Source organism: Salmo salar, chromosome ssa16 (assembly GCF_905237065.1).
Source record: "Salmo salar chromosome ssa16, Ssal_v3.1, whole genome shotgun sequence".
Taxonomy (NCBI): Eukaryota; Metazoa; Chordata; class Actinopteri; order Salmoniformes; family Salmonidae; genus Salmo; species Salmo salar.
In genome coordinates, this window is record NC_059457.1 from 59,214,709 (window position 1) to 59,239,464 (window position 24,756).

Here is a 24,756-nt window from a genome sequence, read left to right on the forward strand (position 1 = left end):
GCGTCGTCATTGTTTACTAGTCTGTTGGGGCGTCGTCATTGTTTACTAGTCTGTTGGGGCGTCGTCATTGTTTACTAGTCTGTTGGGGCGTCGTCGTTGTTTACTAGTCTGTTGGTGCGTCGTCATTGTTTACTAGTCTGTTGGCGCGTCGTCATTGTTTACTAGTCTGTTGGTGCGTCGTCGTTGTTTACTAGTCTGTTGGTGCGTCGTCGTTGTTTACTAGTCTGTTGGTGCGTCGTCGTTGTTTACTAGTCTGTTGGTGCGTCGTCGTTGTTTACTAGTCTGTTGGTGCGTCGTCGTTGTTTACTAGTCTGTTGGTGCGTCGTCGTTGTTTACTAGTCTGTTGGTGCGTCGTCGTTGTTTACTAGTCTGTTGGTGCGTCGTCGTTGTTTACTAGTCTGTTGGCACGTCGTCATTGTTTACTAGTCTGTTGGTGCGTCGTCATTGTTTACTAGTCTGTTGGTGCGTCGTCGTTGTTTACTAGTCTGTTGGTGCGTCGTCGTTGTTTACTAGTCTGTTGGTGTTGGTGCGTCGTCGTTGTTTACTAGTCTGTTGGGGCGTCGTCATTGTTTACTAGTCTGTTGGGGCGTCGTCATTGTTTACTAGTCTGTTGGGGCGTCGTCGTTGTTTACTAGTCTGTTGGTGCGTCGTCGTTGTTTACTAGTCTGTTGGCGCGTCGTGATTGTTTACTAGTCGTTGTTGGTGCGTCGTCATTGTTTACTAGTCTGTTGGTGCGTCGTCATTGTTTACTAGTCTGTTGGTGCGTCGTCGTTGTTTACTAGTCTGTTGGTGCGTCGTCGTTGTTTACTAGTCTGTTGGTGCGTCGTCGTTGTTTACTAGTCTGTTGGTGCGTCGTCGATTGTTTACTAGTCTGTTGGTGCGTCGTCGTTGTTTACTAGTCTGTTGGTGTTGGTGCGTCGTCGTTGTTTACTAGTCTGTTGGTGCGTCGTCATTGTTTACTAGTCTGTTGGTGCGTCGTCGTTGTTTACTAGTCTGTTGGCGCGTCGTCGTTGTTTACTAGTCTGTTGGCGCGTCGTCGTTGTTTACTAGTCTGTTGGTGTTGGTGCGTCGTCATTGTTTACTAGTCTGTTGGCGCGTCGTCATTGTTTACTAGTCTGTTGGCGCGTCGTCATTGTTTACTAGTCTGTTGGTGCGTCGTCGTTGTTTACTAGTCTGTTGGTGCGTCGTCGTTGTTTACTAGTCTGTTGGTGCGTCGTGATTGTTTACTAGTCTGTTGGTGTTGGTGCGTCGTGATTGTTTACTAGTCTGTTGGTGTTGGTGCGTCGTCATTGTTTACTAGTCTGTTGGTGCGTCGTCGTTGTTTACTAGTCTGTTGGTGCGTCGTCGTTGTTTACTAGTCTGTTGGTGCGTCGTGATTGTTTACTAGTCTGTTGGTGCGTCGTGATTGTTTACTAGTCTGTTGGTGCGTCGTCATTGTTTACTAGTCTGTTGGTGTTGGTGCGTCGTCATTGTTTACTAGTCTGTTGGTGCGTCGTCATTGTTTACTAGTCTGTTGGTGCGTCGTCATTGTTTACTAGTCTGTTGGTGCGTCGTCATTGTTTACTAGTCTGTTGGTGCGTCGTCATTGTTTACTAGTCTGTTGGCGCGTCGTCATTGTTTACTAGTCTGTTGGCGCGTCGTCATTGTTTACTAGTCTGTTGGCGCGTCGTCATTGTTTACTAGTCTGTTGGCGCGTCGTCATTGTTTACTAGTCTGTTGGCGCGTCGTCATTGTTTACTTGTCTGTTGGCGCGTCGTCGTTGTTTACTAGTCTGTTGGTGCGTCGTCGTCGTTGTTTACTAGTCTGTTGGTGCGTCGTCGTCGTTGTTTACTAGTCTGTTGGTGCGTCGTCGTCGTTGTTTACTAGTCTGTTGGTGCGTCGTCGTCGTTGTTTACTAGTCTGTTGGTGCGTCGTCGTCGTTGTTTACTAGTCTGTTGGTGCGTCGTCGTTGTTTACTAGTCTGTTGGTTCGCTGTCGTTTACTAGTCTGTTGGTGCGTCGTCGTTTACTAGTCTGTTGGTGCGTCGTCGTCGTCGTTGTTTACTAGTCTGTTGGTGCGTCGTCGTCGTCGTTGTTTACTAGTCTGTTGGTGTTGGTGCGTCGTCATTGTTTACTAGTCTGTTGGCGCGTCGTCGTTATTTACTAGTCTGTTGGCGCGTCGTCGTTGTTTACTAGTCTGTTGGCGCGTCGTCGTTGTTTACTAGTCTGTTGGCGCGTCGTCGTTGTTTACTAGTCTGTTGGTGCGTCGTCGTTGTTTACTAGTCTGTTGGTGCGTCGTCGTTGTTTACTAGTCTGTTGGTGCGTCGTCGTTGTTTACTAGTCTGTTGGTGTTGGCGCGTCGTCGTTGTTTACTAGTCTGTTGGTGCGTCGTCATTGTTTACTAGTCTGTTGGTGCGTCGTCGTTGTTTATTAGTCTGTTGGTGTTGGTGCGTCGTCGTTGTTTACTAGTCTGTTGGCGCGTCGTCGTTGTTTACTAGTCTGTTGGCGCGTCGTCGTTGTTTACTAGTCTGTTGGTGTTGGTGCGTCGTCGTTGTTTACTTGTCTGTTGGCGCGTCGTCATTGTTTACTAGTCTGTTGGCGCGTCGTCGTTGTTTACTAGTCTGTTGGCGCGTCGTCGTTGTTTACTAGTCTGTTGGCGCGTCGTCGTTGTTTACTAGTCTGTTGGCGCGTCGTCATTGTTTACTAGTCTGTTGGTGCGTCGTCGTTGTTTACTAGTCTGTTGGTGCGTCGTCGTTGTTTACTAGTCTGTTGGTGCGTCGTCGTTGTTTACTAGTCTGTTGGTGCGTCGTCGTTGTTTACTAGTCTGTTGGTGCGTCGTCGTCGTTGTTTACTAGTCTGTTGGTGTTGGCGCGTCGTCATTGTTTACTAGTCTGTTGGTGTTGGTGCGTCGTCATTGTTTACTAGTCTGTTGGTGTTGGTGCGTCGTCATTGTTTACTAGTCTGTTGGTGCGTCGTCATTGTTTACTAGTCTGTTGGTGCGTCGTCATTGTTTACTAGTCTGTTGGTGCGTCGTCATTGTTTACTAGTCTGTTGGCGCGTCGTCATTGTTTACTAGTCTGTTGGTGTTGGTGCGTCGTCATTGTTTACTAGTCTGTTGGTGTTGGTGCGTCGTCGTTGTTTACTAGTCTGTTGGTGCGTCGTCGTTGTTTACTAGTCTGTTGGTGCGTCGTCGTTGTTTACTAGTCTGTTTGCGCGTCGTCATTGTTTACTAGTCTGTTGGTGCGTCATCGTCGTTGTTTACTAGTCTGTTGGTGCGTCATCGTCGTTGTTTACTAGTCTGTTGGTGCGTCGTCGTCGTTGTTTACTAGTCTGTTGGTGCGTCGTCGTCGTTGTTTACTAGTCTGTTGGTGCGTCGTCGTCGTCGTTTACTAGTCTGTTGGTGCGCCGTCGTCGTTGTTTACTAGTCTGTTGGCGCGTCGTCGTTGTTTACTAGTCTGTTGGCGCGTCGTCGTTGTTTACTAGTCTGTTGGCGTGTCGTCGTTGTTTACTAGTCTGTTGGCGCGTCGTCGTTGTTTACTAGTCTGTTGGCGCGTCGTCGTTGTTTACTAGTCTGTTGGTGCGTCGTCGTTGTTTACTAGTCTGTTGGTGCGTCGTCGTTGTTTACTAGTCTGTTGGTGCGTCGTCGTTGTTTACTAGTCTGTTGGTGTTGGCGCGTCGTCATTGTTTACTAGTCTGTTGGTGTTGGCGCGTCGTCATTGTTTACTAGTCTGTTGGTGTTGGTGCGTCGTCATTGTTTACTAGTCTGTTGGTGTTGGTGCGTCGTCATTGTTTACTAGTCTGTTGGTGTTGGTGCGTCGTCATTGTTTACTAGTCTGTTGGCGCGTCGTCATTGTTTACTAGTCTGTTGGCGCGTCGTCATTGTTTACTAGTCTGTTGGCGCGTCGTCATTGTTTACTAGTCTGTTGGTGTTGGTGCGTCGTCGTTGTTTACTAGTCTGTTTGCGCGTCGTCATTGTTTACTAGTCTGTTGGTGTTGGTGCGTCGTCGTTGTTTACTAGTCTGTTGGTGCGTCGTCGTTGTTTACTAGTCTGTTGGTGCGTCGTCGTTGTTTACTAGTCTGTTGGTGCGTCGTCATTGTTTACTAGTCTGTTGGTGCGTCGTCATTGTTTACTAGTCTGTTGGTGCGTCGTCGTCGTTGTTTACTAGTCTGTTGGTGCGTCGTCGTTGTTTACTAGTCTGTTGGTGCGTCGTCGTTGTTTACTAGTCTGTTGCTGCGTCGTCGTTGTTTACTAGTCTGTTGGCGCGTCGTCGTTGTTTACTAGTCTGTTGGCGCGTCGTCGTTGTTTACTAGTCTGTTGGCGCGTCGTCGTTGTTTACTAGTCTGTTGGCGCGTCGTCGTTGTTTACTAGTCTGTTGGCGCGTCGTCATTGTTTACTAGTCTGTTGGTGTTGGCGCGTCGTCATTGTTTACTAGTCTGTTGGTGTTGGTGCGTCGTCATTGTTTACTAGTCTGTTGGTGCGTCGTCATTGTTTACTAGTCTGTTGGTGCGTCATCGTCGTTGTTTACTAGTCTGTTGGTGCGTCATCGTCGTTGTTTACTAGTCTGTTGGTGCGTCGTCGTCGTTGTTTACTAGTCTGTTGGTGCGCCGTCGTCGTTGTTTACTAGTCTGTTGGCGCGTCGTCATTGTTTACTAGTCTGTTGGTGCGTCGTCGTTGTGCTGCACCCAACTGGTCGATCTTCTTCAAGCTGTGGTCAGCTCTTGACCTCACCTTTAAAATCCACCACAGCAGATGTTCCCAAACTGTTTATATTCCCGTACCCCTTCAAACATTCAACCTCCAGCTGTACCCCCTCTAGCACCAGGGTCAGCGCACTCTCAAATGTTGTTTTCTGCCATCATTGTAGCCTGCAACACACACACTATACGATACATTTATTAAACATAAGAATGAGTGTGAGTTTTTGTCACAACCCAGCTCAAGGGAAGTGACAAAGAGCTCTTATAGGACCAGGGCACAAATAATAATAATCAATAATGTTGATCTTTATTTAACCATCTTACATATAAAACCTTATTTATTCATCAAAAATTGTGAATAACTCACCACAGGTTAATGAGAAGGATGTGCTTGAAAGGATGCACATAACTCTGCAACGTTGGGTTGTATTGGAGAGAGTCTCGGTCTTAAATCATTTTCCACACAGTCTGTGCCTGTATTTAGTTTTCATGCTAGTGAGGGCCGAGGAATCCACTCTCACATAGGTATGTGGTTGCAAAGGGCATCAGTGTCTTAACAGCAGGATTTGCCAAAGCAGGATACTCTGAGCGCACACAAAAAAATCATATCATTGCATAGTGCTGAAAATAAAAGAGAGTTCAGGGGCCTTGCTTTAACAAAGTTAACCATTTTCACTGTAGTGTCCAAAACGTCTTTCAAGCTGTCAGGCATTCCCTTGGCAGGAAGAGCCTCCCGGTGGATGCTGCAGTGGACCCACGTGGCGTCGGGAGCAACTGCTTGCACGCTCGTTACCACTCCACTATGTCTCCCTGTCATGGCTTTTGCTCCATCAGTACAGACACCAACATGAGCAGCAGCTAAGATTGGCTACCGTTAGAGGAATTCCCACGAGAGAGTAAACGTTAATGTGATTGGATGTTCATTATATTTTTGGCAGTGAAACGAGGCTACTCGGGCGAGGGGGGAAAAAAAACCTCACCCAAGTGTATATAAAGGTATAGCCCCGGTGGAAAATATAAACGGACTGTTTGACAATGGGAAGAAATTGCGTACCCCAGTTTGGGAATATCTCACTACAATAAGATCCCTGTATTAAGAGCTGTACGAGCTTTGTTGTAATGTACAGTTGAAGTCGGACTTTTACATACACTTATGTTGGAGTCATTAAAACTCGTTTTTCAACCACTCCACAAATTTATTGTTAATAACAAACTATAGTTTTGGCAAGTTAGTTTTAGGACATCTACTGTGTGCATGACACAAGTAATTTTTCCAACAATTGTTTACAGACATATAATTCACTGTATCACAATTCCAGTGGGTCAGAAGTTTACATACACTAAGTTGACTGTGCCTTTAAACAGCTTGGAAAATTCCAGAAAATGATGTCATGGCTTTAGAAGCTTCTGATAGGCTAATTGACATAATTTGAGTCAATTGGAGGTGTACCTGTGGATATATTTCAAGGCCTACCTTCAAACTCAGTGCTTCTTTGCTTGACATCATGGGAAAATCAAAAGAAATCAGCCAAGAACTCAGGAAAAAAAATGGTAGACTTCCATAAGTCTGGTTCATCCTTGGGAGCAATTTCCAAACGCCTGAAGGTACCACGTTCATCTGTACAAACAATAGTACGCAAGTATAAACACCATGGGACCACGCAGCCGTCACACCGCTCAGGAAGGAGACGCGTTCTGTCTCCTAGAGATGAATGTACTTTGGTGCGAAAAGTGCAAATCAATCCCAGAACAACAGCAAAGGACCTTGTGAAAATGCTGGAGGAAACAGATATAAAAGTATCTATATCCACAGTAAAACGAGTCCTATATTGACATAACCTGAAATGCCGCTCAGGAAGGAAGAAGCCACTGCTCCAAAACCGCCATAACCTGAAAGGTCGCTCAGCAAGGAAGAGGCCACTGCTCCAAAACCACCATGAAAAAGCCAGACTGTGGTCATGGGGACAAAGATCGTACTTTTTGGAGAAATGTCCTCTGGTTTGATGAAACAAAAATAGAACTGTTTGGCCATAATGACCATCGTTATGTTTGGAGGAAAAACGGGGAGGCTTGCAAGCCGAAGAACACCATCCCAACCGTGAAGCACGGGGGTGGCAGCATCATGTCGTGGGGGTGCTTTGCTGCAGGAGGGACTGGTGCACTTCACAAAATAGATGGCATCATGAGGTAGGAAAATGATATGGATATATTGAAGCAACATCTCAAGACATCAGTCAGGAAGTTAAAGCTTGGTCGCAAATGGGTCTTCCAAATGGACAATGACCCCAAGCATACTTCCAAAGTTGTGGCAAAATGGCTTAAGGACAACAAAGTCAAGGTATTGGAGTGGCCATCACAAAGCCCTGACCTCAAACCCATAGAAAATTTGTGGGCAGAACTGAAAAACTGTGTGCGAGCAAGGAGGCCTACAAACCTGACTCAGTTACACCAGCTCTGTCAGGAGGAATGGGCCAAAATTGACCCACTGGGAATGTGATGAAAGAAATAAAAGCTGAAATAAATCATTCTCTCTACTATTATTCTGACATTTCACATTCTTAAAATAAAGTGGTGATCCTAACTGACCTAAAATAGGGAATCTTTACTAGCATTAAATGTCAGGAATTGTGACAAACTGAGTTTAAATGTATTTGGCGAAGGTGTATGTAGACTTCCGACTTCAACTGTACATGTCAAATAAAGGCAAGGGCAAGCGAAGCAACATTTGTTAGTGTAATATGGTTAATTTTGGTTGGACTGACTTTAAAATCTAGGATAATGCACCCAGGATTGGATGTGTATAGTCATCAAACTCTAAAACAATCCACATGAATGCTTTCGTCACTTCTTAAATATACTCTAGGCCTACTGTCTCTTTCATAACAAGGTAGGATTACTTTGGTGCGAGGTGAGTGTGTGTGTGAGTCAGCACCAGTCTGATACCTGGGCTATGATAAGAACAGCCTACAGTCCAGATGGACTGATATGAGTGCTTTGGAAGAAAACGTCTACTGAATGGCATATATTATTTGTGTTCATGGTGTCATTGCTTCCTGTCTGTATTAACTCCAAGGCCTCTGGGAAAGGGTTTAACGGTGTCATTGCTTCCTGTCTGTATTAACTCCAAGGCCTCTGGGAAAGGGTTTAACGGTGTCATTGCTTCCTGTCTGTATTAACTCCAAGGCCTCTGGGAAAGGGTTTAACGGTGTCATTGCTTCCTGTCTGTATTAACTCCAAGGCCTCTGGGAAAGGGTTTAACGGTGTCATTGCTTCCTGTCTGTATTAACTCCAAGGCCTCTGGGAAAGGGTTTAACGGTGTCATTGCTTCCTGTCTGTATTAACTCCAATGCCTCTGGGAAAGGGTTTAACGGTGTCATTGCTTCCTGTCTGTATTAACTCCAGGCCTCTGGGAAAGGGTTTGTGCTGATCCAGACTAAGGAAGTGTCCATGCGCCCCGAGGATGTCAGCAGAGTGTTCCAGAACGAGGCAGAGGGACTCCTAGAGTGGATCACCAACGGTAAGGAACACAAAGACTGTCCCAAATAGCACCTTATTCCCTATATAGTGCACTACTTTTGACCAGGGCCTGCAGACAATCCGTGTATCATCTGTGTTAATCATTCAATAGTCGGTTTGAGACTAGGGCAGACATCGGTTTGAGACTAGGGCAGACATCGGTTTGAGACTAGGGCTGACATCGGTTTGAGACTAGGGCAGACATCGGTTTGAGACTAGGGCGGACATCGGTTTGAGACTAGGGCGGATATCGGTTTGAGACTAGGGCGGACAGCGGTTTGAGACTAGGGCGGACAGCGGTTTGAGACTAGGGCGGACAGCGGTTTGAGACTAGGGCGGACAGCGGTTTGAGACTAGGGCTGACAGCGGTTTGAGACTAGGGCTGACAGCGGTTTGAGACTAGGGCAGACATCGGTTTGCTGGTTCTGGTTCGGTTTGAGACTAGGGCTGACATCGGTTTGAGACTAGGGCAGACATCGGTTTGAGACTAGGGCAGACATCGGTTTGAGACTAGGGCTGACATCGGCTTGAGACTAGGGCAGACATCGGTTTGAGACTAGGGCAGACATCGGTTTGAGACTAGGGCAGACTTCGGTTTGAGACTAGGGCTGACATCGGCTTGAGACTAGGGCTGACATCGGTTTGAGACTAGGGCTGACATCGGTTTGAGACTAGGGCAGACTTCGGTTTGAGACTAGGGCTGACTTCGGTTTGAGACTAGGGCTGACTTCGGTTTGAGACTAGGGCTGACTTCGGTTTGAGACTAGGGCTGACTTCGGTTTGAGACTAGGGCAGACTTCGGTTTGAGACTAGGGCAGACTTCGGTTTGAGACTAGGGCAGACTTCGGTTTGAGACTAGGGCAGACTTCGGTTTGAGACTAGGGCAGACTTCGGTTTGAGACTAGGGCAGACTTCGGTTTGAGACTAGGGCAGACTTCGGTTTGAGACTAGGGCAGACTTCGGTTTGAGACTAGGGCTGACTTCGGTTTGAGACTAGGGCTGACTTCGGTTTGAGACTAGGGCGGACATCGGTTTGAGACTAGGGCGGACAGCGGTTTGAGACTAGGGCGGACAGCGGTTTGAGACTAGGGCTGACATCGGTTTGAGACTAGGGCAGACTTCGGTTTGAGACTAGGGCAGACTTCGGTTTGAGACTAGGGCTGACATCGGTTTGAGACTAGGGCTGACATCGGTTTGAGACTAGGGCTGACATCGGTTTGAGACTAGGGCTGACATCGGTTTGAGACTAGGGCTGACTTCGGTTTGAGACTAGGGCTGACTTCGGTTTGAGACTAGGGCTGACTTCGGTTTGAGACTAGGGCTGACTTCGGTTTGAGACTAGGGCTGACATCGGTTTGAGACTAGGGCGGACTTCGGTTTGAGACTAGGGCTGACATCGGTTTGAGACTAGGGCTGACATCGGTTTGAGACTAGGGCAGACTTCGGTTTGAGACTAGGGCTGACATCGGTTTGAGACTAGGGCTGACATCGGTTTGAGACTAGGGCTGACATCGGTTTGAGACTAGGGCTGACATCGGTTTGAGACTAGGGCTGACATCGGTTTGAGACTAGGGCTGACTTCGGTTTGAGACTAGGGCTGACTTCGGTTTGAGACTAGGGCTGACATCGGTTTGAGACTAGGGCTGACATCGGTTTGAGACTAGGGCTGACTTCGGTTTGAGACTAGGGCTGACTTCGGTTTGAGACTAGGGCAGACTTCGGTTTGAGACTAGGGCTGACTTCGGTTTGAGACTAGGGCTGACTTCGGTTTGAGACTAGGGCTGACATCGGTCTTCCCTGTAGCTCAGTTGGTAGAGCATGGTGTGTGCAACGCCAGGGTTGTGGGTTCGATTCCCACGGGGGGCCAGTACAAAAAAAAAATGCATGAAATGAAATGTATGCATTCACTATTGTAAGTCGCTCTGGATAAGAGCGTCTGCTAAATGACTTAAATGTAAAAAAAAATAAAAATGTCAAATGTAAATCGGTTTGCTGGTTCTCTGTGATGTATGATGACCTTTGAACCAAGAGAAAGGGGGGGGATAAAATCCTCATAGCTGAAGGAAAGAATTGTGTTAATGAGTTGATTTAGTGCTTATGATGATTAGGCCAATGCATTTCTGAAAATCCTCTCTTCTTGCCACAGGCCCAGTGACGGCCCTGGAGTTGAATGGGGATGGGGTAGTGGAGGCCTGCAATAGCATGGCCAGCGACATGTTCAGTGGAACCAAGGTAACAGTATTCCTGCCATCTCTAGACAAAACATTTATTGTCGGGCCTACTGAGTGGCGCAGTGGTCTAAGGCACTGCATTACAGTGCTAGTTGTACCACTAGAGATTCTGGGTTCGGTTCCAGACTCTGTCGCGACCGGGAGACCCATGGGGCGGCGCACAATTGGCCCAGCGTCGTCCGGGTTAGGGGAGGGTTTGGCCCAGTGTCGTCCGGGTTAGGGGAGGGTTTGGCCCAGCGTCGTCCGGGTTAGGAGAGGGTTTGGCCCAGCATCGTCCGGGTTAGGGGAGGGTTTGGCCCAGCGTCGTCCGGGTTAGGGGAGGGTTTGGCCCCAGCGTCGTCCGGGTTAGGGGAGGGTTTGGCCCAGCGTCGTCCGGGTTAGGGGAGGGTTTGGCCCAGCTTCATGGTTAGGGGAGGGTTTGGCCCAGCGTCGTCCGGGTTAGGGGAGGGTTTGGCCGGCAGGGATGTTCTTATCCCATCGCGCACTAGCGACTCCTGTGGCGGGCCGGGCGCAGTGCACGCTGACCAGGTCGCCAGGTGTACGGTGTTTCCTCCGACACATTGGTGCGGCTGGCTTCCGGGTTAAGCGGGCGTTGTGTCAAGAAGCAGTGCGGCTTGGTTGGGTCGTGTTTCGGAGGATGCGCGGCTCTCGACCTTCGCCTTACCCGAGTCCGTACGGGAGTTGCAGTGATGAGACAAGACTGTAACTACCAATTTGATGCCACGAAATTGGGGAGAAAAAGGGGTTTCATCTCTTATTTAAAAGGGTTATAATTTAAAAAAAATGTTTTACATTTATTGTTTTAATGTCAATGAGACTAACCTGGTAAAATACAATTTTAAAAAGATCTCAAGATTTTATGAATTGTACTGAAAGTTTTAGTCAGAACTGTACTAGCTAATGAAATAGTTCCTGTATGTGAAGTAAGTCTTGTTTTCTGTCCTGTTCCCTGCAGGTGTTTGTTTCAGACAACAGAAATACTTCCTCTCGAGATGTGGACAACTTCTTCAACTTTGCTGACATGCAGATGGGCTTGTGATTCAGTCACTGTATGACAATCACAACTACACCACTGATATACACCACAATCACAACTACACCACTGATATACACTTCAATCACAACTACACCACTGATATACACCACAATCACAACTACACCACTGATATACACTTCAATCACAACTACACCACTGATATACACCACTGATATACACCACAACTACACCACTGATATACACCACAACTACACCACTGATATACACCACAACTACACCACTGATATACACTTCAATCACAACTTACTACACAACCAAGGATTATTTTTGTATATTTTTTATACTAGTAGGTAGTGGAGAAGGACAGGTTGATCAACATAATGATGGTAGGTAGGACAGGTTAATCAACATAGTGATGGTAGGTAGGACAGGTTGATCAACATAATGATGGTAGGTAGGACAGGTTGATCGACATAATGATGGTAGGTAGGACAGGTTGATCGACATAATGATGGTAGGTAGGACAGGTTGATCGACATAATGATGGTAGGTAGGACAGGTTGATCAACATAGTGATGGTAGGTAGGACAGGTTAATCAACATAATGATGGTAGGTAGGAGAGAGGACGGGTTAATCAACATAGTGATGGTAGGTAGGACAGGTTAATCAACATAATGATGGTAGGTAGGAGAGAGGACAGGTTAATCAACATAATGATGGTAGAGAGGACAGGTTAATCAACATAGTGATGGCAGGTAGGAGAGAGGACAGGTTGATCAACATAATGATGGTAGAGAGGACAGGTTAATCAACATAGTGATGGTAGGTAGGAGAGAGGACAGGTTAATCAACATAATGATGGTAGGTAGGACAGGTTAATCAACATAGTGATGGTAGAGAGGACAGGTTAATCAACATAATGATGGTAGGTAGGACAGGTTAATCAACATAATGATGGTAGGTAGGACAGGTTAATCAACATAGTGATGGTAGAGAGGACAGGTTAATCAACATAATGATGGTAGGTAGGACAGGTTAATCAACATAATGATGGTAGGTAGGACAGGTTAATCAACATAATGATGGTAGGTAGGACAGGTTATTCAACATAGTGATGGTAGGTAGGACAGGTTAATCAACATAATGATGGTAGGTAGTAGAGAGGACAGGTTAATCAACATAATGATGGTAGGAGAGAGGACAGGTTAATCAACATAGTGATGGCAGGTAGGAGAGAGGACAGGTTAATCAACATAATGATGGTAGGAGAGATGACAGGTTAATCAACATAATGATGGTAGCAGAGAGGACAGGTTAATCAACATAATGATGGTAGGAGAGAGGACAGGTTAATCAACATAGTGATGGTAGGAGAGAGGACAGGTTAATCAACATAATGATGGTAGGAGAGAGGACAGGTTATCAACATAGTGATGGTAGGTAGGACAGGTTAATCAACATAGTGATGGTAGGTAGCAGAGAGGACAGGTTAATCAACATAATGATGGCAGGTAGCAGAGAGGACAGGTTAATCAACATAGTGATGGTAGAGAGGACAGGTTAATCAACATAATGATGGTAGGTAGGACAGGTTAATCAACATAGTGATGGTAGGTAGGACAGGTTAATCAACATAATGATGGCAGGTAGCAGAGAGGACAGGTTAATCAACATAATGATGGTAGGAGAGAGGACAGGTTAATCAACATAGTGATGGTAGGTAGGAGAGAGGACAGGTTAATCAACATAATGATGGTAGGTAGTAGATAGGACAGGTTAATCAACATAGTGATGGTAGGTAGGAGAGAGGACAGGTTAATCAACATAGTGATGGTAGGTAGGAGAGAGGACAGGTTAATCAACATAGTGATGGTGGTAGGAGAGAGGACAGGTTAATCAACATAATGATGGTAGGAGAGAGGACAGGTTAATCAACATAGTGATGGCAGGTAGGAGAGAGGACAGGTTAATCAACATAATGATGGTAGGAGAGATGACAGGTTAATCAACATAATGATGGCAGGTAGGAGAGAGGACAGGTTGATCAACATAATGATGGCAGGTAGGAGAGAGGACAGGTTAATCAACATAATGATGGTAGGAGAGATGACAGGTTAATCAACATAATGATGGTAGGTAGGAGAGAGGACAGGTTAATCAACATAATGATGGTAGGAGAGAGGACAGGTTAATCAACATAATGATGGTAGGAGAGATGACAGGAAAAAACAGAATGCAACATGCAATGAAACGGTTTCCTTCAGGAACGACCAGCTGAAAACAGGGAGGGGTTCAAAATGCAGCGCTACCTTTAGAATACGCTGCTTTAAACTCCACCCCACTGAACTCCACCCCACTGAACTCCACCCCACTCCACCGAGCCCCACTCCACTCCACTGAACTGAACTCCACTCCACCAAACCCCACTCCACTCCACCGGACTCCACTCCGCCCCACTCCACTCAACTCCGCCCCACTCCACTCAACTCCGCCCCACTCCGCCCCACTCCACTCAACTCCGCCCCACTCCACCCCACTCCGCCCCACTCCACCCCACTCCACTCCCCTCCGCCCCACTCCGCTCCACTCCACCGGACTCCACTCCGCCCCGCCCCACTCCACTCCGCTCCACTCCACTCCCCTCCGCTCCACCCCACCTCACGGAGCAAATGTACCTCCAATCTGTTCAAGAACGTTTTGGGGAAACGTGTCGTTCAGTGGCTGTTAAGCAACGTAGCAAACGTTCAATCAAACTGAAAGCGCCGCTAGTGCAAATAATCGACTCATCAAGCTTTGATTATTGGAACCAGATTGGCAGGGCAAAAAGCCAGGGAGGAAACGCTTCATTAGTTATTAGAATTTCTTGAAAGTATTCTCTTCTTGTTTATATTGTGTATATTTTGGTCTTCGCTGTTCTGTAAGGTAATTTTGTCGTGTGTGTGTGTGTGTGTGTGTGTGTGTCACACACCATTGAGGTAAATGATCGGTGTAGAGTGAAGTTGCCCCTAGATTCTGATCTTGAATCAGTTTTGCATTTCCCCTACTAATGTTATTTTTTTTTTTACGTTAGAATTTGTGGAGGGGAAGAGTTGATCCATGATCTGTACCTAGGTGAACCTTTAGCCCGTACATCATGTGTTTTCTCTGCGGTATTTGTTAGGGTCCTTGCTATCTGGGATCCTTGGGACGTCCCAAGGATCTGTCATCCCAGTGAAGTTGCCATTTTAAAATAGTCTGGGTAAGAGTTAAGGTTCGGTTAGAGGTTAAACGCTCAGACACAGCACTAGCGTGTTCTGTCCCAGAGTACTTGTCCCCTCTGAATGTAATTTGTGAACCGAGTGCGTACAGATTTCACATGTGGAATCAGGTGAAATATGTCTTTGGTCAGACGTCTATAGAGGGTGGTCCCTAAAAACGCAGTGCGCTGAACGATCAGCAGACGAACGCTAAATCCTCATTCGGTGCCATGTGTGCAAGTCTTTCAAGTTAGGTTTAGGGTAGGGGCGTCCCAACCATTCCCGATTACCACTAACCCATTTGTTTGTGTGTTTTGGTTGAGCAGCAAGACAACGGGACTTCCTTAGTGGTTACCTGAGTTTCCTGTGTTGTTTCCAGACACGTTGTCAGGGTGATACTGGTGTAAATAGCTGATTGGACATAGGGGTGTATTCACTAGGTAATAAACAGAAGCAAGTGGGACTAAATGGGGAGGAGACCTACTGAAAACATGTTTTGCTACAGTTGGTGTGCACAAATAGACACCTCAAGCCACATGATACAGTTTCTACCTGCAACACTTTGCTTACACCAATGTAGACTACACCCATTATGTAAATAATTATTTCACATATTTTAGTTAATGTTATTTTTTATTTTATTTGGGGGGGGGGGGGGTGAATTAAATAAATGTTCATAGAAAGCATTTAGAATGTATTGAAGACAGGAAGGGATGTGATAATGTTGTTTTCTTTGGGACCCAACCTCATCCCTGTGATGAAATACCTGCTTCTCAAATGGTGCCCTAGTCCTCTACTTTTGACCAGGGTAGTGCACTATAAAAGGACTAGGGTGCCGTTTGGGAAGCAGCCTGTATACTTTAACATTTGTATTCGTTGAAGGAATGATCTGATTGGGACTTTTGTATTGCTAAATGTTTCCTATTGTATCTCTGTAGAATCAAATGAACATGTCATTACTAATATATTAAATCCATTTGTATGTGTTGTGTTTGAGATTTTTACTGTGGGACATGTTTCTGATTTACACTACTTTCTCAGTAGCTTGATTTCCATCCAATTGGCGATTATTTTTTTTGATTTGTATGTGAATATTCTTGAATCCGCGTAATGAAAATATCCACATTTTCCCACCAGTGGAATGTTTCCACCTAATGGACTTGTTGCAGATTAAACACTGTTCATAACATCATCTGTTCACACAGTTTAAAAAAAAAAACGTATTTCCTTTCAATTCTACACAATTTTGTCATTGTGATGCGAAGAATCCTTTGCAGTTTTAAAAGCACATTTTCTTGGAATTCTATACATTTTTTTCCCCTGTCTAATGTGTATTCCTGTGATATTTGAGTGACAAGAAAAATACAACAATATCTATGTGGTAAAAACCCTAACTGGTCTGTAGGCTGGTTGATCTGGACATTTCTGACAAGTTATAAATATCTCTCTAAGAGGAACTGGTGATGCACCACCTTGTGCTTTGTGCTATTACAACTCTCAAGAGGAAGTTCACAGCCGGACTGAGTTCCTGCCGTTTGGGAACCACTGGACTAGTCTGCATGATGAGATTATTATCGATTTTTATCATATTTTATTTATTTATTTTTTTGCCAAACGGCAGTAAAGCGTCTTGTCACCAGAATAAGACCTTCGATTTATTGGAAAAGAGCATCGCTGTGCGCTTTATACCACCCTCGGAAGTTATACCACCATCATCTATTTCGTCTGTAGCCTCATGAACTGCGTGGTTTCCTGAGTCGTGCTATAGAGCCCCACCCCAGGTCATCGTGTGCCTCCCAAGTTTGCTTTGATATGATGGTGATTGTATCAATATTTCCGCATAAAGGCGTTTCCACCGCTATTTCTTGCATAATACATTTTAACGACACTAAAAAAAGGTCTCACCATGTCAAATGAACAAATTATTTGTCTGCATTTATAAAATTGTACTGAAACTTCCTGTTTCCAATATACAGTGAGGGGGGGAGGGGGGAAGTATTTGATCCCCTGCTGATTTTGTAAGTTTGCCCACTGGCAAAGAAATGATCAGTCTATAATTTTAATGGTAGGTTTATTTGAACAGTGAGAGACAGCTTCAGAAGCAAGCCAGCAGTGGGATGCTGCTGGCTAGTGCCCTGCAAGGTTGCTAGGAGGCCGGACATCTGGCCACCCTCTTCACTATACAGGCCACACAAAACTGTCGGTCTCCCTCAAGCAATGGCAGAGAGCAACATGACCACAAAACTGTCGGTCTCCCTCAAGCAGTGGCAGAGAGCAACATGTCCACAAAACTGTCGGTCTCCCTCAAGCAGTGGCAGAGAGCAACATGTCTCTGCCCATCAACAACTGGACTCATCTCTCTGTACTTGTGGGATGGTGTACGTGCCCAAAGTGAGTTGTGTGACGTATATATTGTTCTCAATACTTAGTTGTTGCTTTATTTATGCTTCCTCTGTATAGCTTGTAGCCTGTAAACATGTTCAGCGATGATGCAGTTGAAGTCAGAAGTTTACATACTCTTAGGTTGGAGTCATTAAAACTCATTTTTCAACCACTCCACAATTTGTTGTTAACAAACTATAATTTTGGCAAGTCAGTTAGGACATCTACTTTGTGCATGACACAAGTAATTTTTCCAACCATTGTTTACAGACAGATTATTTCACTTATAATTCACTGTATCACAATTCCAGTGGATCAGAAGTTTACATAAACTAAGTTGACTGTGCCTTTAAACAGCTTGGAAAATTCCAGAAAATGACGTCATGGCTTTAGAAGCTTCTGATAGGCTAATTGACATCATTTGAGTCAATTGGAGGTATACCTGTGGATGTATTTCAAGGCCTACCTTCAAACTCAGAGCTTCTTTGCTTGACATCATGGGAAAATCAAAAGAAATCAGCCAAGACTTCAGAAAAAAAATGGTAGACCTCCACAAGTCTGGTTCATTCTTGGGAGCAATTTCCAAATGCCTGAAGGTACCACGTTCATCTGTACAGACAATAGTACACAAGTATAAACACCATGGCCATCATTCCGCTCAGGAAGGAGACGCGTTCTGTCTCCTAGAGATTAACGTACTTTGGTGCGAAAAGTGCAAATCAATCCCAGAACAACAGCAAAGGACCTTGTGAAGATATTGGAGGAAACAGGTACAAAAGTACCTATATCCACAGTAAAACGAGTCCTATATTGACATAACCTGAAAGGCCGCTCAGCATTGAAGATGCAACTGCTCCAAAACCGCCATAAAAAAGCCAGACTACAGTTTGCAACTGCACATGGGGACAAAGATCGTACTTTTTGGAGAAATGTCCTCTGGTCTGATGAAACAAAAATAGAACTGTTTGGCCATAATGACCATCGTTATGTTTGGAGGAAAAAGGGGGAGGCTTGCAAGCCGAAGAACACCATCCCAACCGTGAAGCACGGAGGTGGCAGCATCATGTTGTGGAGGTGCTTTGCTGCAGGAGGGACGGGTGCACTTCACAAAATAGATGGCAACTGAGCTACAGCCTTCCCTGTAGCTCAGTTGGTAGAGCATGGTGTTTGCAACGCCAGGGTTGTCTGTTTGATTCCCACGGGGGGCCAGCACAAAAAAAAAAACTATGAATGTATGAAATGTATGCATTCACTACTGTAAATCGCTCTGGATAAGAGCGTCTGCTAAATGACTAAATTGTAAATGTAAAAAATGAGGGAAAATTAGGTGGATCTATTGAAGCAACATCTCAAGACATCAGTCAGGAAGTTAAAGCTTGGTCGCAAATGGGTCTTCCAAATGGACAATGACCCCAAGCATACTTCCAAAGTTGTGGCAAAATGGCTTAAGGACAACAAAGTCAAGGTATTGGAGTGGCCATCACAAAGCCCTGACCTCAATCCCATAGAAAATTTGTGGCCAGAACTGAAAAAGCGTGTGCGAGCAAGGAGGCCTACAAACCTGACTCGGTTACACCAGTTCTGTCAGGAGGAATGGGCCAAAATTCACCCAACTTATTGTGGGAAGCTTGTGGAAGGCTACCTGAAATGTTTTACCCAAGTTAAACAATTTAAAGGCAATGCTACCAAATACTAATTGAGTGTATGTAAACTTCTGACCCATTGGGAATGTGATGAAAGAAATAAAAGCTGAAATAAATAATTCTCTCTACTATTATTCTGACATTTCACATTCTTAAAATATAGTGGGGATCCTAACTGACCTAAGACAGGGAATTTTTACTAGGATTAAATATCAGGAATTGTGAAAAAACGGAGTTTAAATGTAGTTGGCTAAAGTGTATGTAAACTTCAAATGTATGTCCTCTGTATAGCTTGTAACCTGTAGACATGTTCAGGGATGATATGTCCTCTGTATAGCTTGTACCTGTAAACATGTTCAGGGATGATATGTCCTCTGTATAGCTTGTAACCTGTAAACATGTTCAGGGATGATATGTCCTCTGTATAGCTTGTAACCTGTAAACATGTTCAGGGATGATATGTCCTCTGTATAGCTTGTAACCTGTAAACATGTTCAGGGATGATATGTCCTCTGTATAGCTTGTAACCTGTAGACATGTTCAGGGATGATATGTCCTCTGTATAGCTTGTAACCTGTATGTTCAGGGATGATATGTCCTCTGTATAGCTTGTAACCTGTAGACATGTTCAGGGATGATATGTCCTCTGTATAGCTTGTAACCTGTAAACATGTTCAGGGATGATATGTCCTCTGTATAGCTTGTAACCTGTAAACATGTTCAGGGATGATATGTCCTCTGTATAGCTTGTAACCTGTAAACATGTTCAGGGATGATATGTCCTCTGTATAGCTTGTAACCTGTAGACATGTTCAGGGATGATATGTCCTCTGTATAGCTTGTAACCTGTATGTTCAGGGATGATATGTCCTCTGTATAGCTTGTAACCTGTAAACATGTTCAGGGATGATATGTCCTCTGTATAGCTTGTAACCTGTATGTTCAGGGATGATATGTCCTTTATACAGTCCTTTATTACTGTTAGTACAGCTCTTGTCATATCGTATGTACAGTATAGTTCCTGTGTGTTCATTCTTGGGCTGCTTTATTCCCCTCTAACCAGGGGGTGGTGTCAGTGGGTCTAAACTAGTAAAATATATAGAGCCAGGTCTCTCTCTTTAACTCATAATGCCCAAGGTTACTTCTGGATGATAAACTGGGGTTCACCTGGTTGGAAGATATTGTAATGAAACAGGCGGGGACACGAACCCTTAACCTTTAACCTTTCATCCTTAACCTCTTGATTAAACCTAGTCTGTTGACATTTCTCGACAATTATATATTTTTTTGTGTCAGAAGCAAATGTTTACTTGTTGACTGAAACGGATACTGTCCTTTTAAGTTTCATAACATGCAATATATATTTCCACAATGTTGTATGATGTGCCATATCCAGTGGTGTAAAGTACTTAGGTAGAAATATACTGCTCAAAAAAATAAAGGGAACACTTAAATAACACATCCTAGATCTGAATGAAATAAATAATCTTATTAAATACTTTTTTCTTTACATAGTTGAATGTGCTGACAACAAAATCACACAAAAATAATCAATGGAAATCCAATTTATCAACCCATGGAGGTCTGGATTTGGAGTCACACTCAAAATTAAAGTGGAAAACCACACTACAGGCTGATCCAACTTTGATGTAATGTCCTTAAAACAAGTCAAAATGAGGCTCAGAAGTGTGTGTGGCCTCCACGTGCCTGTATGACCTCCCTACAACGCCTGGGCATGCTCCTGATGAGGTGGCGGATGGTCTCCTAAGGGATCTCCTCCCAGACCTGGACTAAAGCATCCGCCAATTCCTGGACAGTCTGTGGTGCAACGTGGCGTTGGTGGATGGAGTGAGACATGATGTCCCAGATGTGCTCAATTGGATTCAGGTCTGGGGAACGGGCGGGCCAGTCCATAGCATCAATGCCTTCCTCTTGCAGGAACTGCTGACACACTCCAGCCACATGAGGTCTAGCATTGTCGTGCATTAGGAGGAACCCAGGGCCAACCGCACCAGCATATGGTCTCACAAGGGGTCTGAGGATCTCATCTCGGTACCTAATGGCAGTCAGGCTACCTCTGGCGAGCACATGGAGGGCTGTGCGGCCCCCCAAAGAAATGCCACCCCACACCATGACTGACCCACCGCCAAACCGGTCATGCTGGAGGATGTTGCAGGCAGCAGAATGTTCTCCATGGCGTCTCCAGACTCTGTCACGTCTGTCACGTGCTCAGTGTGAACCTGCATTCATCTGTGAAGAGCACAGGGCGCCAGTGGCGAATTTGCCAATCTTGGTGTTCTCTGGCAAATGCCAAATGTCCTGCACGGTGTTGGACTGTAAGCACAACCCCCACCTGTGGACGTCGGGCCCTCATACCACCCTCATGGAGTCTGTTTCTGACCGTTTGAGCAGACACATGCACATTTGTGGCCTGCTGGTGGTCATTTTGCAGGGCTCTGGCAGTGCTTCTCCTGCTCCTCCTTGCACAAAGGCAGAGGTAGCGGTCCTGCTGCTGTGTTGTTGCCCTCCTACGGCCTCCTCTACATCTCCTGATGTACTGGCCTGTCTCCTGGTAGCGCCTCCATGCTCTGGACACTACGCTGACAGACACAGCAAACCTTCTTGCCACAGCTCGCATTGATGTGCCATCCTGGATGAGCTGCACTACCTGAGCCACTTGTGTGGGTTGTAGACTCCGTCTCATGCTACCACGAGTGAAAGCACCGCCAGCATTCAAAAGTGACCAAAACATCAGCCAGGAAGCATAGGAACTGAGAAGTGGTCTGTGGTCACCACCTGCAGAACCACTCCTTTATTGGGGGTGTCTTGCTAATTGCCTATAATTTCCACCTGTTGTCTATTCCATTTGCACAACAGCATGTTACATTTATTGTCAATCAGTGTTGCTTCCTAAGTGGACAGTTTGATTTCACAGAAGTGTGATTGACTTGGAGTTACATTGTGTTGTTTAAGTGTTCCCTTTATTTTTTTGAGCAGTGTACTTTAAAGTACCACTTAAAATCGTTTTTGGGGTATCTGTACTTTACTATTAATATTTTTGACAACATTTACTTTTGCTTCACTACATTCCTAAAGAAAATAATGTACTTTTTACTCCTTACATTTTTCCCTGACACCCAAAAGTACTCGTTACATTTTGAATGCTTAGCAGGACAAAAAATGGTCCAATTCACACACTTATCAACAGAACCTCTCTGGTCAGTGTGACGAACCTCCCACTCTGTGACGACCCTCCCACTCTGTGACGACCCTCCCACTCCGCGACGACCCTCCCTCTCCGCGACGAACCTCCCACTCCGCGACGACCCTCCCACTCTGCGACGACCCTCCCACTCTGCGACGACCCTCCCACTCTGCGACGACCCTCCCACTCTGCGACGACCCTCCCACTCTGCGACGACCCTCCCACTCTGTCTGCCGTATTCTTTCTCTTTGCTCTTCTTTTCCTTATTAGGATGTCAGTGGGCGGAGCCGGGAGGGTCGTCAGCAAAATGGGAAACACCTGGGCCCGGGTGTGTCCCAGGATAAATTCACCTCTTCCTCATTCATTGAGGAGACTCTCTCCATGCAGAAACAGATTTTGGTTGTGGTATTTTTTGGTTGTTTGCATTGGCACCTTTCAACACCCTTCATTATCACATTTATACACAACCACTCACGCACACTACTGATTACACACACACACCATTGTTAATTATATTTAGTTTACTTTAGTTAATAAATATATTTTGTTATTCCTTATCTCCACGTTGTCTCCTTTTTTTGTTACACACTTTGAACCGGTTTGTGACAAGTGGGGGCTTGTCCGAGATCATAAGGTCGGTTTCTAGACATTTAAGGCGTATAGCACTTTGATGCATTATGAAGGACTAATACTAGTGTTGTTTGGCTCACTAGTATGTGTGTTGTGTTTGGGAGAACGTGGAGTTAATGTTAAAACTGTAGGTGCTTTGTTTGCATCTTTTGTTACAGCTTGTTTGAGTTGTAATGTTTGGTGCCCAGTACTGGATGCCTTTGTTTGTTTTGGTCAACTTGCCACTGTGTTGGATAGTTGGTTGTGTGCTGCGTTGGAGAATGTAGATTGGTTAGTTTCCAGGCCCCTTCCCAGGCTGGAGACTCTTGGGTTGGGTAGTGACACTAGCTACCTGGAGTTATAGCCTTTTCCCCCCTCTGTTAGGCTTAGTGACGTGTTTCACTTTGGAATATGTTGGGCGTGGGTTATTTAGTTTTGTTTTTGTGTGGGGTCTGTGGACTGAGCAGTTGTCTCGGGGCAAATCTATGGCTTGGGGGGGAATCTGCCAGCGTGCTGGGGGGAATCTGCCAGCGTGCTGGGGGGAATCTGCCAGCGTGCTGGGGGGAATCTGCCAGCGTGCTGGGGGTAATCTGCCAGCGTGCTGGGGGTAATCTGCCAGCGTGCTGGTGCTGGGGGGAATCTGCCAGCGTGCTGGGGGTAATCTGCCAGCGTGCTGGGTGGAATCTGCCAGCGTGCTGGGGGGAATCTGCCAGCGTGCTGGGGGGAATCTGCCAGCGTGCTGGGGTAATCTGCCAGCGTGCTGGGGGGAATCTGCCAGCGTGCTGGGGGGTTGTTTGCTTGCCAGCGGGCTACAGTGCGTAATTACCCACCGCAAATCCGTGTGAAGACTAGGGTTGAGTTACTGTAGGTTTTGGGAAAGCTCCATATATTTATCTCTTCTGTGGTGCCCAGTGTGATTGTCATTTCTCTGGTTGTGGTCTGGTGTGCTCAGCAGAGGGGAAGAGCGACTTTTTTTTTGTTTTTGTATTTTCTTGTGACTATGGTGTCTTACGTAAACGAGTTAATTCGCTTTCCATCAGAGGAGCTGTTAGAATTACGTACTAAAGAACAGCTGTTGAAGGTCGCTGAACACTACACTATTAGTGATAAACATCTAAAAAATGATGTTAGGTTGATATTGAAGGCCCTTCTGATGGAGAGTGGAATGTGCTAAAATGAAGCTGCAACAAGAGGTTAGGGAAGGAAAGCTCTCAGGGGAGAGTTTGCTCTGGGAAGGTGACCCAGATGTACTTAGGGGTCGTTCCTCTTTTGGGCGTGCCCCGGATACATTTCATATTGTTGGGAATTTACGGTTGTTGCCTCAGTTTAATGAAAAGGACCCTGATACATTCTTCTCGTTGTTTGAGCGTGATTGCTGACGCTAGGAGTTGGCCTGATTCTGACCGCACTTTAATGTTGCAGTGTGTGCTGACTGGTAAAGCGCAGGAAGCATATTCAGCTCTTAGTGTGGCCGACAGTGTCAGTTATGATAAGGTTAAAAGGGCGGTGTTACAGATTTACGAATTGGTTCCTGAGGCTTACCGCCAACGATTTAGAACTTTATAAAGGCATAATAAAGAGACTCATGTTGAGTTTATGAGAGTTATCTTCACAGTTTAGTCGCTGGTGTTCCGCCTCTGCAGTTATGACTTTCCAAGGGCTGTGTGAGCTGATTATGTTAGAGCAATATAAGGACACAATCCCTGATCGTATAGCCACGTACATTAACGAACGGAAAGTAAAGACTGTCGCTGAAGCTGCGGTTTTGACGGACGAGTATGTTTTGACTCGTAAAAGTGTCTTTGCAGAGCCCCGTATTCGGAGTGAGAGGGGGCGTTCGGAGTGAGTGGAGGCGTTCGGAGTGAGTGGGGGCGTTCGGAGTGAGTGGGGGCGTTCGGAGTGAGTGGGGGCGTTCGGAGTGAGAGGGGGCGTTCGGAGTGAGTGGGGGCGTTCGGAGTGAGTGGGGGCGTTCGGAGTGAGTGGGGGCGTTCGGAGAGATTTGGGCCTCGCTCACCGAGATACTCTGGTTCAGGGGCAGAGTTTCATTGAGCTAGGGTTGAGCCTGACTCCCGTGGTAAAGATGACTTGGGTCAAGAGTGTCACTACTGTTAAGGCTCAGGTCATTGGAAAAACGAATGTCTGGTTCTCAGGGATAAGGGTAAATTCAGTACAGGTGCTTACGTCAGTTCACTCCTGACACATTGTCTCATGCCCAGGGGCATGTGAAAGTCCATATTGACCCAGACTATTTACCTTTCAT

At 45.7% G+C, this 24,756-nt stretch overlaps 1 protein-coding gene across 10 annotated transcripts in view; it reads left to right on the forward strand.

Moving 5' to 3' along the window:
- The window catches only part of rp2 (RP2 activator of ARL3 GTPase), a 36,628-nt gene extending 23,372 nt beyond the window's left edge, over nt 1–13,256 (forward strand). Inside the window, exons 3-7 of one of the 10 annotated variants that reach the window (XM_045697517.1) lie at nt 8,079–8,193; nt 10,339–10,424; nt 11,379–12,121; nt 12,805–12,839; nt 13,119–13,173. In XM_045697517.1, the coding sequence (XP_045553473.1) occupies nt 8,079–8,193; nt 10,339–10,424; nt 11,379–11,462 (285 nt within the window). In that variant the 3' untranslated portion in view covers nt 11,463–12,121; nt 12,805–12,839; nt 13,119–13,173. The other 9 variants (XM_045697512.1, XM_045697518.1, XM_045697515.1 and 6 more) reach the window with 9 other exon arrangements.
- The last annotated feature ends 11,500 nt before the right edge of the window (nt 13,257–24,756 follow it).